The sequence below is a fragment of the Alligator sinensis genome, unplaced genomic scaffold, assembly GCF_000455745.1.
Source record: "Alligator sinensis unplaced genomic scaffold, ASM45574v1 scaffold730_1, whole genome shotgun sequence".
NCBI lineage: Eukaryota > Metazoa > Chordata > Crocodylia > Alligatoridae > Alligator > Alligator sinensis.
Window position 1 is genome coordinate 2073058 of NW_005842027.1, and position 14931 is coordinate 2087988.

Genomic DNA, 14931 nt, shown 5'->3' on the forward strand with positions numbered 1-14931 from the left:
GGGCTATTTTCCCATATTTCAAACCAAAAATATCAATGCTGGGAATAAACTCAAGGTGTAAAACTGCCTAAAAATGAATGCAAAAATCACCCTAAATGACATGGAAAACAATGTCTAGCATGCAGGCTAAAGAGAAAAGCCAATTGTCACTACTTGCTACTTTAACTAATAAAGCTAGATACATCAGTTTACATAAATATTGTTGGTGACTTATCACTAATCCTTTTGAGGCCCTGACATCTTTTTACGTTTCCAGATAATTTTAGCAGTCCCCTTAGCACTGGCAGAGCAGGGAAAAGGGAGGATGTGTGCAAATCCTCTGCAGATTTAAAATCAGTTCTGCTCCACTAAAGTGAAGCTATTCTGACTCACACTAGCTGATGGGTCTGCACAGGATCCGGTTTTTATGCATATTGAGCTCACAAGTAATGTTGGATACAGTTAATGGCAGACACTAATCAAGCACTTGGATATCTACAGTGGGATTTTTCCGTGATGTCTTCCTGTTTTGGGGCCATGTGTCCCATTGCCTTTAAAAGGAGGTTTTGCTCCCAGGTTCTCTCTTTGCTAATGAAGCTGAGATGACCAGTTCAAATAGAAACTTTTCTTTACATCAACACTACCTACACAAGCTGAGGGTTCTCATTCTGGCTGTTAATTGTGAGTTAGGGTTTCTGATGACAACTCATGTTCTGGGATGTTAGGATAGTATCAGAACCCCTCACTAGTATTATGATCGAACAGCAAACATCTTTTGGGTCAGGAAGATTGTTCTTACTTATGACACTTTCTGTGTAGTGCCATGAGTTAATGCCGGGACCTGCACTTCTGTCTGTGCCTTTTATTGCACTACCACTCACAGCTGTATTCACCACTCTGTAAAAATGAATTCACACTTGTCTAGAATGCTATGAAGGTTATTCTTGCTGAGTACTTGTCCAGCCACAAGAATGCAATTAACAAAGAAAATGGTTAAAAGAGAATGCAACTACCTACCGAAAAGGCCATCAGTCTCTACAAAATTAGAGGCGTATCTTTGATGCTCAGGAGTCTCTGCTACTATCCTTGGGCACACCACCCTCTTGTAAGCCATGCTAAAATGATCATTTTAAAAATTAGATGAGTACCCATTGTTCACCTGGAGATGGAGTGTATCACCTGATGAAACTTAACTTCACATCACAAGGCAGAAAGCAAATTTAAAGCAGAATGCATTGGCAGCATCAGCTAAACAGCACCATGGAAATCATAAAGCACCATGTAAATCTATATTTGCCTCCAATGAAGTGCTGCATAAAAGGGAATAAGAGTTGTGATTAACCAGGCAGATATCCTATACCAAGATTTTAGAAGGTAAGTAAATTTCTTTTTTCAATGTCTCTTCTCCCTACATAAATTTGGCCAGGTGTATATATGGGGGAAAAGTTGCTTACAGATTAGAACTGTTTTCCCCGTAATATCATCTTCCATGCTAACTTTCATAAATGGAAAGAGTCCCCTGTCTAAGTCCACAAAGCTACTATGTTACCCCCTAAATCTATCTTTATAATCCATCTATGCCGTGATGATTAACCAGTGTCTAGGGCTTGCAAGAAGTCAGTATTCTGTGACTGCTGCTTACTGAACTAATCACTACAGTTTTACTGTTCCCTTGTGCTCCCCCATCCACTGCTTGTGCTCTCCTGAGGTTTCTTGCCAAATAATCTGATTGTGAGCTCTCTGCAGCAGGAACCAGCTAACTGTTATGTTGTCAGTACCTGACCACTAATTGAAGGCCTTTATGTACTGCTGGCATATGAACAATAATAAAAACTGTGGAATAAATAGGCTTATAGCTAGCAAAGCTGCCTGGTAGCCAGACAGTTGCTTTTGGTTACAGCTAGTGCATTTAAACAACAGGAAGGTTTAACATGATGACCATGTCACAGCACATTATTTTCAATTGGAAATAATCCCACAGCACAGGTAAGGGTAAAACTGGAGGTGCTAGTGACTGAAAACAGCTGGCTGCAGGGACAGTACACATGAGCCAAGTCCCATTTGCATCACTCAATTAACTTTCCTTTGGCTATAGTGCAGATGTGTTGCCTGACATGACTCACTAGCCTAGTCCCTTTAGTTCAGGTCGCAATACCTTACACATGCTGTTGGTACTTGTGCCAATGTTTTCCTCATAATCTATCTGAGCAGTTTCTTTCTTCACATTGCTTCCTATAGCTTCACTCTCCTACCTTCCCAACCTGCGTGCTCATGCAGCTAGATAACTGGTTATATGAGATTTCCTGATTGGGCACATATGGACAGTCCCTGATACTCAGCTGGTGAAAATCCAATCCACTGAAGCTAGAGAGGATACACTGATTTACACCAGCAGGTGATCTGACCCAATGACAATCATAACATTGTTTTAAACTGTATGTCTCAATTTATAATTGAGTTATTGCTTTAACTAGTACATAAAAATACAAGCTTACTCTCTGGACCACCCACTTTGATTTGAATACTTCTCAAGTCAAGCCTGGTACAAGAAATAAGGGAGAGGAAAGGTACAGTTAGAGACTGTAGCTTGGTGATGGGCAGCTGGCAAATGTAACAGACATACAAAAGTAGATCACCTACAGACCTGTATAAAACAGCTGAGGCTACCTAGCCCCTGGCTGCCTTGATATCGATTCAGAGATGAGTGCTGCTCCTCTGCACACAGAGGTTGCACAGGTTTGCACACTGAGTGCTGAAACAGAGAGTGCTGCTGGGCAGCACAATGGAACAAGATGCAGGAAACCAGCTACATCCTTTTCCCTGCCACTCTGTCATTGTTTGCAGTTTCCAGATTCATGGGATTCAGGTCTATATTATCCCAACAAGGAAAGAGGTTTCTTGCTTCTATCCTTCCTGCTCCCACAGACCCACCACACTCAGTATTTTGCCATACCTAGCATGTCAAAATGCATCCTTTCACCATTCTTTCTGCTGTATCTTCCCTTTACATCTACAGCGTGTAAGGGTGTGAGTACATATGTAAATGCAGTGCCAGCTCCACAGCCAGTGCATCTGATTTGTAGAGCATGGGATTTCCCAGCACATTTGGATAGTGGCTCTATACTATCTTCCCCCTTTCAGCCCCTGATATAGACAGCTCGACTTGGTGGGGTGGGGAGAGGTCAGGGTTGAGGAAGAGACGACATGGCCAGATTTTTGCTTTGCTCTGGAAATTACTGGCTGACTTGGGCACATACAGTCACCATGAGTCAAAACAGCACCAGAACTGTTCTAACTTGCTGTGGGGAACAGGAAGACTCAGGCAGTCCATGGTTGGTCTAAGGAAGCACAAACGTGCCATTAAGCTGTTTTTACCCACTTACATTGGGTTCACCTCAACTGATATGCATTGTATATCCTCAGATTGTTGATACAGATAAATCTGTATAAAGAATGGACTTGTTAATGAAATGGCTCTTTGGATAACCTCTGCATTCATGTTCCTGGGCTGCCATCATTTTTGATGGTCTGATTTTTGATGGTCAATGAGGCGCATATCAGAATGAAAAATAAAACAATAGGCTCCTGTAAATACATATAAGAAAGTCCCAGGAGGATAACTTTTGTCTACACATAATAGCTGAGCCTGCTCTCAGCTAATAATGGCTCAGAGTGGTCATGGTGGACTGCCAGTCAGAAATCTAGGGTTTTCTTTTCAGTTTCCTACACTAATTACCTTGGGAAAAAATCACTTAGTACCATGCCTCAACTAACTCATCTTTGTGAGGAGTGTAATAATTCAAATGCCTATCTCAGAAGCACCGGTACTTAAAGAACCGTTAATTCATTGGTAAAATAGCTCAAGTTCTGGCCATAAATCAGTACAGCTCCATTAACTTCAGCCAAGTGACTCTGGTTACACCAAGTGAGGATGACCAGCACTTGCAGAGTGCTTTGAAATCTCAGAGGCATTCATTCCGGAATATTCTAATTGCAGTTGTACCCTACAGAACAATGGATAAATACATTAGTTCTGTATAAACAGTCCTTTATATAGATTATACTTTTTAAAAAGAAACTCAAGAAAAAAAAAAGTACATGACATGGGAGTTAGAGAGTAATTACATGAACTGAACAATAACGGATGACCAGGCACCTTCTTCTCGTTGTCATTTATCTATAACTTTTTATTTTTGCTCAGCTACAATCCCATCTCACTTAACTCAGGGAAACAAAAGCTACTCAATTAAAAATGCACAGCTGGTCAAAGAAACAGACCTTAGAGCAGATGAAAGCATCTTTCACAAGTAATATCTTGTACATTTCTACTGTCTCTCTCTATACATGATGTACCACATACCATGAGTTTCCAGCGCCCTCACGTGGTTCAACAGTAGTAGTTCAACAAGCATTCAAAATGCAAGAGAAAAGGAGGCAATGGAGCAGCCAATAATTCAGCAAGGAGGTTCTGTTGGCCTCGTAAACCATGAAAGGAAAGATCTAGTCAGCAAAGGCTAGGGCTGATATATAGCTGAGTGCTTCAATTTTCTGCCATCTATTGAGGTTCCTTTTATACAGCCATTTTTTTTTTTTTTTAAAGTAGAAGATTTATATTTAAATATGTCTGAAAACACAGCTGTTCTAAAGTGAGATGGGAAAGCATCACACACTGCATGTTTGCAGCAAAGCAAATAGTTTAAAAAGCAATCATCCAGGTTTAAAATGCACTTTGTCTGACTCTTGGATGGAAAAGTTCGGAACAAGCTATTGAGAGACTTAGGGCTATAAGGTCGACATGTCCTACCAATGCAAATGTGGCCTCTAGTTATGTGTCGGGCAACTCTAGCTTTGAAACTACATCAAGGACTCTCAAAATCCAGTTGGTATTTCCAGAATCCTTAAGATAAGCCAAGACTATCAAAATTCATTTACACCTAGAGAAGCATTTTTCTATGTAACCACAGAGGAGTATTCTCAGAGAGCACTTCCACTGTATAGGCAGCCTCTTACTGCACCAGGTTTAAGGCAATTCAGGCTGCACTGAGGACCAATACACACTTTTCAGCAGAGATCACATTTGTGTACATGGCCTGCAACTGACTACCAATACAAAGATTCCAAGAGGAAAAGCTGCATCCTTACCTGCTGAATTTCTTCAGGTTCTTCTCCATGTTCACAATATCACGCATCTTATATAGGAACCACTTGTCAATGGCCGTGAGTCCGTGAATATCATCTACTGGAACATTATCATACAAGGCCTGCCAAAAAAAAGGAGACCATCAGCCAGATGCTTTAAATAAGCATCATAAATAGAATAACTAGTGTGTTTGGAAATATGTAGTGATTATTCTTAGCTATAGGTCCATTCCTACAGTCACTTCTGAAGAGATATCAGTGAATGAGGCTTTGATCTGAATAAGGAGTATAGTTTTGGCTTTCAGTGAAGTGGCTTGGTTGGAAGACACAATTTGCCAAAATGTCATATATAGCATGCCTATATATATATATATATATATATATATATACAGGCATACCCTGCCTACTATTGACTTCTCATCCCTGTATGTCCTATAAATAAAGTATCCTGCATTCCACATACATTTCATTATCCTGGGATCTACCTACTAAAAGCAAATGTGAAAAAAGTTCTAAGTTTTTTAAATAGCTGTAAAAGACCCTGATCTATAATCAAAAGGTAGAACAAATAAAACATATTGGCCTGAACACATCACTAAAAGAAAGAAGAATTCAGCCCAGAGCCAAATTTCACAGCTGCAATGCAGTTCTGGTTTCTTTCTCCTTTTGAAGTTAATGTCAACAGGCTTCAAACTCTTCTGAAGCTGTCTAATTATTTCACTGGGTATGTGGGGGTCTTAATTAATTTTTAGACAACTATCTAGTTCATTAGGTAAAATGAAAACTCAATCAGTTATTATCTAAACAATGCTGTAGTATAAAAAAATCCAAAAGGAACATTAAACATTGTAAACATATGGCTACAAACTGTAAAACTCTCTTATTTTAAGTACTCAAGTCTTTTTTTTTTTTTTTAATGAAATCCATTTTTCATGGCCATATCATCATACCGTTCTTTCATCATCAAGCACACACAATTCAAATGCATTAGGGTCCCAACAGGTGCAAAGGTGTGTTGTCACAGCTTAAGTTTGAGGTATTTTTGCAGTGAAGAAATATTATAATTTCAGTCCTCTGTCCTCTTTGGTTGAAAAATCTTGGAAACTTTTTTTTCCACATTCAGTTAGAGCCATGTCATTTTTTTAGCAAAACATTTATTAAAATTCAGTTCTGGGGAGTCTGAAACTGTATGTGAATTCAGATTAAATTTGGATAAACAGTTTTGGATGAAAAAGTGAAGCATTTACTGTGGAGTTGCCTAATTAGCTCTGCAGTAAAATATCACCATCTGCACATGCAGTGCTATTAGGATGGAGTAAACTAATTAACTTCGCTGTAGGATTGTGCTGCCCGACAGAAGTACTATCCTATGGCAGAGTTATTTACTCCACTGTAATGCACATGTAGATGCTAATGGGTTTGGTTTCCTGACAGCTAGCCCCACACTGAAGCACTCTCATGCCACAGCCAGCCTCTCCACAGCACATTGATCTGGGTCAGAGCAGCCCTGGGCTGGTAGGCTGACCCCCCAGAGCCCCTGCCAGCCAGGACTGCTCTGCTCCAGGGCTACTACACCCCAGCTCAACATGCTGCAGTCCTGGGCGCACATGCAAACAGTGTGCCCAGTAGCAATAAACACCAACTTGAACTGTGCCAGAGTTTATTTAGCCACAACAATAGCACATGTAGACATACTCACTGGCAAAACTATTCTTGGTGTAATATCACTGCAGCATCACCCCAGGAATTAACCACCACATCTCAGCATCATTACTGACAGTATCATATTGGAATGCAAAGTTACATTGTCACAACATGCTGCAAGTGTTAGAATACAGGGGTGTTTCATTAGCCTGAGATCATGCAGTTCACTTCAGTGCTGTCCTCCAAGTGGGGGTTTATCCAACAGAACTGGAAAGGGGTGACAAATATCATGCAGTCTCAAGCAACACTTTTTTTTTTCTAAAGTAATGCAGGATTTAAAGATACTGTTCTTCTTTCTTCCATTTTTATTCTTCTACCTTTAAACCTCCTTCCTTTAGATTTATAAACTCCCTGTCAATCAAGTATTCTGGTTGTTCAGGAGCTCTAGAAGCACTCAGCACTGAAGATCTAGCAAACAGGAACTTCTTGTTCCCATCAGGGGAGCTAATAATGTACAGACTATGTCTAAGCTGGCATTTGTCATCCCACAGTCAGAGGGATCTTTTTGAATGTGCGAGCAGAACAGAATCATCATATGAAAGATGGCTCCTGGTGAGTAACGTGGCCTACCCCATTCTTCATCTGCTGCGTGAACACTGCCAATAAACTCAGCACCCAGCCCTTTTCATCCAGGAGGGCAGGTTAGGTCACTAAGAAATCTGGAAAACTCCAGAAGGAAATTAAGGTCCAGCTAACTATTACTCCCAAATTACTGTGACCACACTGTGGCCATCAAATTGCAGACCCAGACCCAGTGTCATGAACTATACAATCCATGCTAAGGGTTTATTAGGCACCCTAGAAATTGTTTTTGCAGTTGCCCTATCCAAACACTTAGTAGAAGACAACTCCTATCCTACAATCTGAATAATCAAGACAAGCCAAGGGGTGGGGGAGGAGGGAAAAGAGATACAGGGCACAGCTAAGTCTACATGTTCATGAATGCACATTAAAATAGGCTAATACACATGAAATCTAGTACCTCCATTGTGAGGTACTAGAAAAATGCTTGTTAGCCTATTTTAATGTACATTAGCTGAAGAACACAGTTTTCTGTGATGCTTTAATGCACATTTAATGTGCATGTGTAAACACACGCACAGAGGGGCAAAGTGACTGGGCTAATTTACAAATTTACACAGCAAGTCAGCAACAGAGCCAGGAGCAGAACCCAGCTCTTCTGATTTCCAATGCTCCAGTCATTAGCCCATACCATCCCAATTTGCCCTGAAGTAGGCAAGTACGCATACATCCTATTACACCAAGGCTAAGCTTAGTCCAGTGAGGAGTTTATTTGGCCCAGCATCTTTCCTGTAACTGTCTTTTCTATAACAAGTGAATAACATTACAAAAGCAAGATCTGTGTATGGCATCTGAGCTTTTTCCTTCTCAAACAAAAAATCATTGTTTTCATCACCCTGCTAAAAAATGAAATATATTGAGAAGCGTGTCTGAGAGGGAGGGCAGAGATGACACCTGAAGAGACTCTGGTTCTGACTCAAGCAAGGCTCAGTGCTAATAGGGGCAAGCTGTTGTGGTTTTTTTAAATGTCAGAAAGCCGGTTAGGGATTTCTGACCAGACAGATTCCAGCTGTCTAAATTACCTTTTACTGAGTCAGGCATGCTGAAATTTTAAAACCCAAAACACTGACTTAACTCAATTATTAATGGAGATGACTCAGTGTCAGACACAGGGGTTTCTTTCAGGGGGATTAAAGGCTTATTTTGGTTGGACAGCAGCCACCACAAACACTATCATTTGTGAAAAACCTGCCTGTTTTGGGAACTAGCCTCACCTCATCGTCCTCCCCTTCCCTCAGGGTCCTGACTCTATCATGGGGCTAATATTACATTTATAAATGGCCACAAAAAAAGGTGAGCAAGATTTTACTCCACAAAGAGAAAGCTTCAGTGGACCCAAGCACAGGAACTGAAATATGTTGTGGTCTCATAAACATATGAGCCTACCACAGTTTAAAGCCATGACTTGTCCTCAGCATATGGGCCTTATCCAAATGTAAACCTACAGGCCTGATTCTGCAATGCCATTTATACCTTCAGAGTGAAAAAACAGTGATATCAGACCAAAATGGTAAGGTTTTTACTTCCAATTTACTACCAGTGGAGACTTGCCCACACAGAGGGTTCAACTAGCCTGTGCAAGTCAGTTTTTTATCTGTTATTGCAGGCAAAGGTCAAATGTTTTAAAGCATGAGAACAGATAAATACAGTTTAAAATAAGGGAGGGAGGGAGGGGAGGATGGAACCAACAGACATTAAAAACAAACACAAAACAAAAATATATTTATGAGGCTCCTTGTACAATTGTAAGAGGGAAAGTTGCATTTTTGTGGGGTAGAGACTGAAAGATTCTGATATGCATTATGCTCTATTCATCACTGGCTATCCCTCAATACTAGGACGATGTCTGCTGGGGTGGGGGGTGGATTACTGGTGAGTTTTAAAGGTAGCTGAGGAGTCCAATCCATGCTCTGCAAGTTTTTTCACAGATATGACAAGTGGTGCCCTGGCGGTGGGGGGGAGGCACAACTATTGACCAAGATGTTGTGTGCTTTCCTTCCTCCTCTTCTGTTTCTTGGCTTCCTGAGCAAGACAGTTCTCTTCAAAGTGGGCTGTAGCTTGATGTATGTTGCAGCACCATTGAGACCTGTTACCAGGCAGCACTTCCCAATTTGTAGGGTTGATGACATCCTTCTTAAGTTATGCTTTCAGGGTGTCCTCACAGCGTTTCTTCTGTCTTCCACAGGTCCTCTTACCATGACTACGTTTGTTTGTTTGTTTATTTAGAGAATGAAAATCCGCACAGACAAGTAATAGACTCCTTGTTAGCCGAGTTCAAAGTTATTAATCCACCTCTTAGTTTGTAGAGGGGACACTCCTCGGTGATCTGCAGCACTGTTTGCATCTCTCCACAAGTGCACAAAGGGTTAGCACTGAGGCCCCAGTGGTGAAGGTTGGCTGCTCAGGGGCCTTGACCTGTCCTGAATCTGTTTAGCAGGGACCACTCTCACCATGATAGTTTAAAGCCAACAGGCTAACAAATGGGACTACATTGAGAGAAGAGGACTTGCTTCGGGAGATGAGTGTCAGCCATCCGCACACAGTGGCCAGCCCAGCAGAGTTGATATTTCATTAGCTTTGCCTTGATGCTGGTTATGTTAGCTGCAGAGAGGATGCTGGCATTGGTGCAGTGGTCTTCCCATCTAATGCTAAGGATCTTCCTGAGGCAATGCTGATAGAGCTATTCCAGGTGCTTAAGCTGGCTTTGATATGTCACCCAGACCTCACACCCATAGAGTAGTGTGGGGGTAACCACTGCATTGTAGACCAGGATCTTAGTTCCCATCTATGTTGACTTCTGGGCTAGGGACAATTTCTATATCAAGACTGACTGACTGGGAGAAGTGACTGCCAAGGTATGGGAAATGCCTGATATTTTCCAGGGGTTCTCCACCAATGGTAATTTGTGGGAGGAGGGATGTATCTTGTGTTGGGGCAGGCTGATGGAGCACTTTGGTGTTCCCAATGTTAAGGGAGAGTCCCAGGCTGTAACGCATCTGAGAAAAGATCAAGGCTGAACTGCAGATTGGTCTCAGTGTACACAAGGATAACAGTGTCACCAGTGAACTGAAGGTTGGTGATGCCAGTCTTGGTAACTTTTGTTTTGCTGTGAAAGTGTGGCAGGTTGAAAAGCTGACTGTCCATTTGATACTCAGCCCCGATTCTTGGAGGAAGGTGGTAATGGATGAGGATCAAGATCACAGCAAGGTAAGTGGAAAAAGGGTTGGGATGATAATGTAGCCCTGCTTGACACCAGTACAAATGGTAAATGTGTCTGCCTCTGATGCATTGCAAAGCATTGTGGTGATCATCCCATCATGGAGTAGCCTGAGGACACTGATGAACTTCAGGGGACAATGAAACCTAGGCAGAACCTTCCATAAGGCTTTATGATTGATGGAGTCAAAGGCCATGGTTTTGTCAATCAATGCCATAAACAGATCCTGGTGTGCTCTCTATACTTCTTCTGGATCTGTTGTGCAACAAACAGTGTACCCTGGTGGTACCCTGAGATGGTCTAAAGCCACACTGGGATTCTGGAAGGACATCTTTGGCAAGGGGGAGATGATTCAAAAGGATGTGACTAAAAATCGTCCTGGCAACGGAGAGGAGGGCAATGCCTCAGTAGTTCCCACACTAACTTGTCCCCTTTCTTGAAGATTGTCACAATGTTGGCATTCTTTAAGTCAGGTGGAACTTCTTCGTTAACCCATATTTTGATGAGAAGTTGTTGAAGTTTTTGCGTTAGTGCTGTTCCACCAGCTTTGAAGATGCCTGTGGGGATGCCATCTGGGCCTGGTGCCTTATTGTTCCTGGTCTGAGTGATGGCACACCATGGCGCATGGATGGATTTTGTTGCTTAAAAGAAAGTTCTCATGTCATGTTGGTCATCAAAACCCAATCTCCATGGCCTTTGCTTGCCACTACTGGTTCTTGAAGTTCCTTTGCCTCCTCTGAACTACAGCTTCGAGCTGCTGGCAAGTCTCTTGTTTTTGCTGGTTGGAGGGTTCATTTTGCTAACTGCAAATATGACTCTCTTCTGATAGATAAGTGCTAGGATTTCCTCATTGTTCTCATCAAACCAATCATTGTGACAATAAGTGTAATATTTAATTGATTCAGCTCGTGCCTTTTGAATAATGTTCTTAAGTTCTCCCAATGTGCCTGGATGCCCTTGATGTCATCAGGTAGTTCAGAGAGCCTCTCAGTAAGGCATTGCTGAAGATCATCGCATCTAGCTTTGTCTTGGAGTGCGTTGATTTTAAATCTCTTCTGTGTTCCTTTTGGTTGTTTATGGTGTTCGGGTGCAAGCTGCATGTCCATGATTGATCTGACTAAATGGTGATCCATCCAGCAGTCATCTGCACCTCTCTAGCTACTATGGTGGTTCTTCTTTTGGAGCACTCACTGTTCAGGGAGTCCATGAGAGTGCAGACATTCCATGTGGCAAACTTCAGTACTTTATTTGGTTGGTTTCAGCTACAAGTAGAGTGATCCCACTAGATGCGGTAATCCAGACAGGGGGGTTTGAGACCACCTAGGTTTAGAGCACCTTTTCTAGCCCCTTTCCCACTCAGGGTGAGCAGAGGGGATCCTAAACAGGACTGACTCAGTCACAGCCACAGCTGCCGAGTTGTACTTCTGTCTCAGTCAGTGCAAAACGACCATCACACAACCACTGCCTATGTGCAGATTTGTAACTAGGGACTCCCAGAAATCACTGTTCCTGTCCCCATCACCATTCAACCATTGCTGCAGGACTTGGTTTGTGGGAGATGTTAACATCCCTGGCAGAGGCCTGCATGTGACATTTTTTAATGTGGGGAAGCCGGTGTGCAAGCAACAGACACACAAGCTTGACAGAAGGGAGCCGTGAACCCAGTGGCAAGGATGTCCGAGACAACCAGAGACCTCCATCCTGCTGGAGCCCTCATCTGCCTTCACAGTTACAGAGAACCAGAAGATCTTCAAGTAAGTCTGTTCTGCCATTGGGGTCTTCAGGAGTTTGGACCATGCTAGTCTGGGACATCACCTCAGATCTGTTCACCAGGAGAGACACTACTAAGAGTACAAGACTCCAGACAACATAGCTCTAAGGGTCACTGGAACACACAGGCCTCTCCACCATGACAAGGTTAAGGTCCAAGGACAGGTACGCTGTATTATAGAAGCATTTTAAGACATAACCTACACCATGCAATGTAGTGTGAGGATACTTGAGTTATCTTATGTACTGAAGGCAGCCTGGCTACTGCAATATGCAGCTCCATGCAAGCTAATTTACCTGAGAAGCAGGATAAACCAGACCCCAGGGAACTCCATGCTATAACAGCTAAACTACTTCAAGTACACAAACTAGTTCAAGTATCTCCACTCACTATTGCAGTGCAGAGTGTAGATTTACTTATTAGAGACATTGACAACAATGAAACTTTGTACTAGACTGTCTATAAGTCAGAAAGATCAAGTGACTTGCCCAAAGCCCAGGAAATCTGTAACAGAGCTGGAAATTGCCTACTAAATCTCAAGCCCAAATCTAGTGCCTTAATCACAATCATATTATACTGCTCCAGCCACAGATATAAGTATCTGAACAAATATTTCAGGACAATTAGTATATTTATCCCTATTCCAAAAAGGACAGACTTCTGAAGAGCTGAGTTTACAATAGGATTTAATTTTAATTACATCTTCTGGTTGTAAGCTGTGGTCATGTAACAAAATTAATAGTGCAAAAAGAGACTTCTCAGCTTGACTGAAACCAACCATTTTTTATATCATGCTTAGTTTCAAGTGTCAAAGGCATCTTTTTTTCCTTTACTTTGCATACACTAATATAAGTTGCAGAAGTGGCCAAATTCTATTCTCATTTATGCCAGCCCAGATACGGGCTGAATGTTGGCCAGCATTTAGTACATGATTGCATTACAGGAGCAATCTAAATTTAAAAAGTACTCTGTTGTTCAACCAGTAGAAACTGTTTGACTGATCTCTGTGTTACCAAGGCCATGGAGGTAGGCGTACCTGTTCAACATAAGAGATGTGGTTAAAGTTTTAGTTATTAGAAGTTAAAGATTAATGGAAGTCTGAGGTGTCCTAAGAATCTATAGTGAAAGGTTTTTTGTTTGTTTTCCTCATCCTGCTATAATGCACTAGCAGAGGATATTACAGATAAAAAAGAATCTTTGCACCTCACAGGAGGTAATTCAACAGAGCATGATATCAGCCCTTTCCAAATGAGGGGCAGAAGGAAAGAAAGCTGGACACCCATTAAATATTCTATTCCATTGCCTCAGGAAATAATCTGGTAAATAAAATCAACAAACATATATCATGGCTGCCTCTTGACCATTACCTTGGCCATTGCATAAACACGAGTGCTGGATGGCTCTGCCAGTTCTTTCTTGAGATCTAAATTGGTTGGCCAGTCTTTATTCATTGGCAGAGATGATGTGAAGCCATCAACAGAGGGATGGCACATTCTCAGGGCCTTCTGGAAGCTCTCCTCAAAGGTGCGTCCAATAGCCATGACCTGTAATGATGAAAGCTCTTCCATTAAGATGGTGAGTTGCTGCCCTTCTTTATTATCTTCAGAGTAACTATGCTTATTCTTCAAGCATAAAGCACCATGAATGTCCTACATGACTCATAGAAAGTTCATAGTCTTGAATGACAGAGCACTGAAGTGGGACTCAGAAGCCCAGGACTCTATCCTAGACTATGTGACTGAACAGCCTTGGGCAAATGTCTTCACCTCATACCTCCAACTCCCCACTCAGTTAACTGGGAATAGTGATAGTGGCCTCATTTGTAAAGTGTTTTCGGATCCAGGAAAGGAAGTGTTTTTTTAACAGCCTGCAGAATCAGAAGTCCCCACAAGGACAGATAGAATTTGAAGGCTCTGCTTTAAGTAGTGGACAGCAATACCATATCTCCTCCTCTGCCCTTGAGCCCACCTTAAATTTCCAGTATCTATAGAGCTTCCTCTAATATGTATCTCTTAAGTAATTACTTCTTGGCTATGGAATGCAGTTTCCAAACATCAAAATGACCCCCATATCCAAAAGAAAGAAGCCCATTTTTTGTGGAAATTTTGCAAGTCAAAGGATCCCATCAACCACTTGCTTTTTTATTTCCTAAGAAAGCAAAATCTTAAAAGCACAAAAATCTTCTGAAACAAAATGGTGAAAGTTTCACGTAAAAATCTTTTCCCCGTTCACACAGCTCTGCTGCTCTGAGACTGCAGGCAATCGCAGCACAGCTCAACTATAGTCAGGCTGAGGCTAGACAGGTCAATTAATAAAAACACAGCAGGGGCTAGAATGATTTAGGTACACGCCTCGGGAGGTGCCTAAACTGCACTAAGACAGAAACAGCTACCAGCAGCATTGTGACTCAAAGACAAGTCTAGGAATTTGCTAGTGGCAGATTATTATACTCTGCGAGCCTAAATAGCAGTTTTCCTGCTGTGGAAGTGGCATTTTTTGGCACTACACACACAATTTGTGATTCTGTTTTCCCTCCACT

The 14931-nt window shown here is 41.8% G+C and overlaps 1 protein-coding gene across 2 annotated transcripts in view; it reads right to left on the bottom strand.

Moving 5' to 3' along the window:
* CPS1 (carbamoyl-phosphate synthase 1) overlaps positions 1-14931 on the bottom strand; it is a 144163-nt gene that overhangs the window by 62364 nt on the left and 66868 nt on the right. For both annotated transcript variants that reach the window (XM_025202494.1, XM_006022276.3), the window contains exons 20-21: positions 13760-13936; positions 5122-5240 (exon numbers count right to left, since the gene is read on the bottom strand). In XM_025202494.1, coding sequence (XP_025058279.1) covers positions 5122-5240; positions 13760-13936 — 296 coding nt within the window. The remainder of the gene's footprint in view (positions 1-5121; positions 5241-13759; positions 13937-14931) is intronic.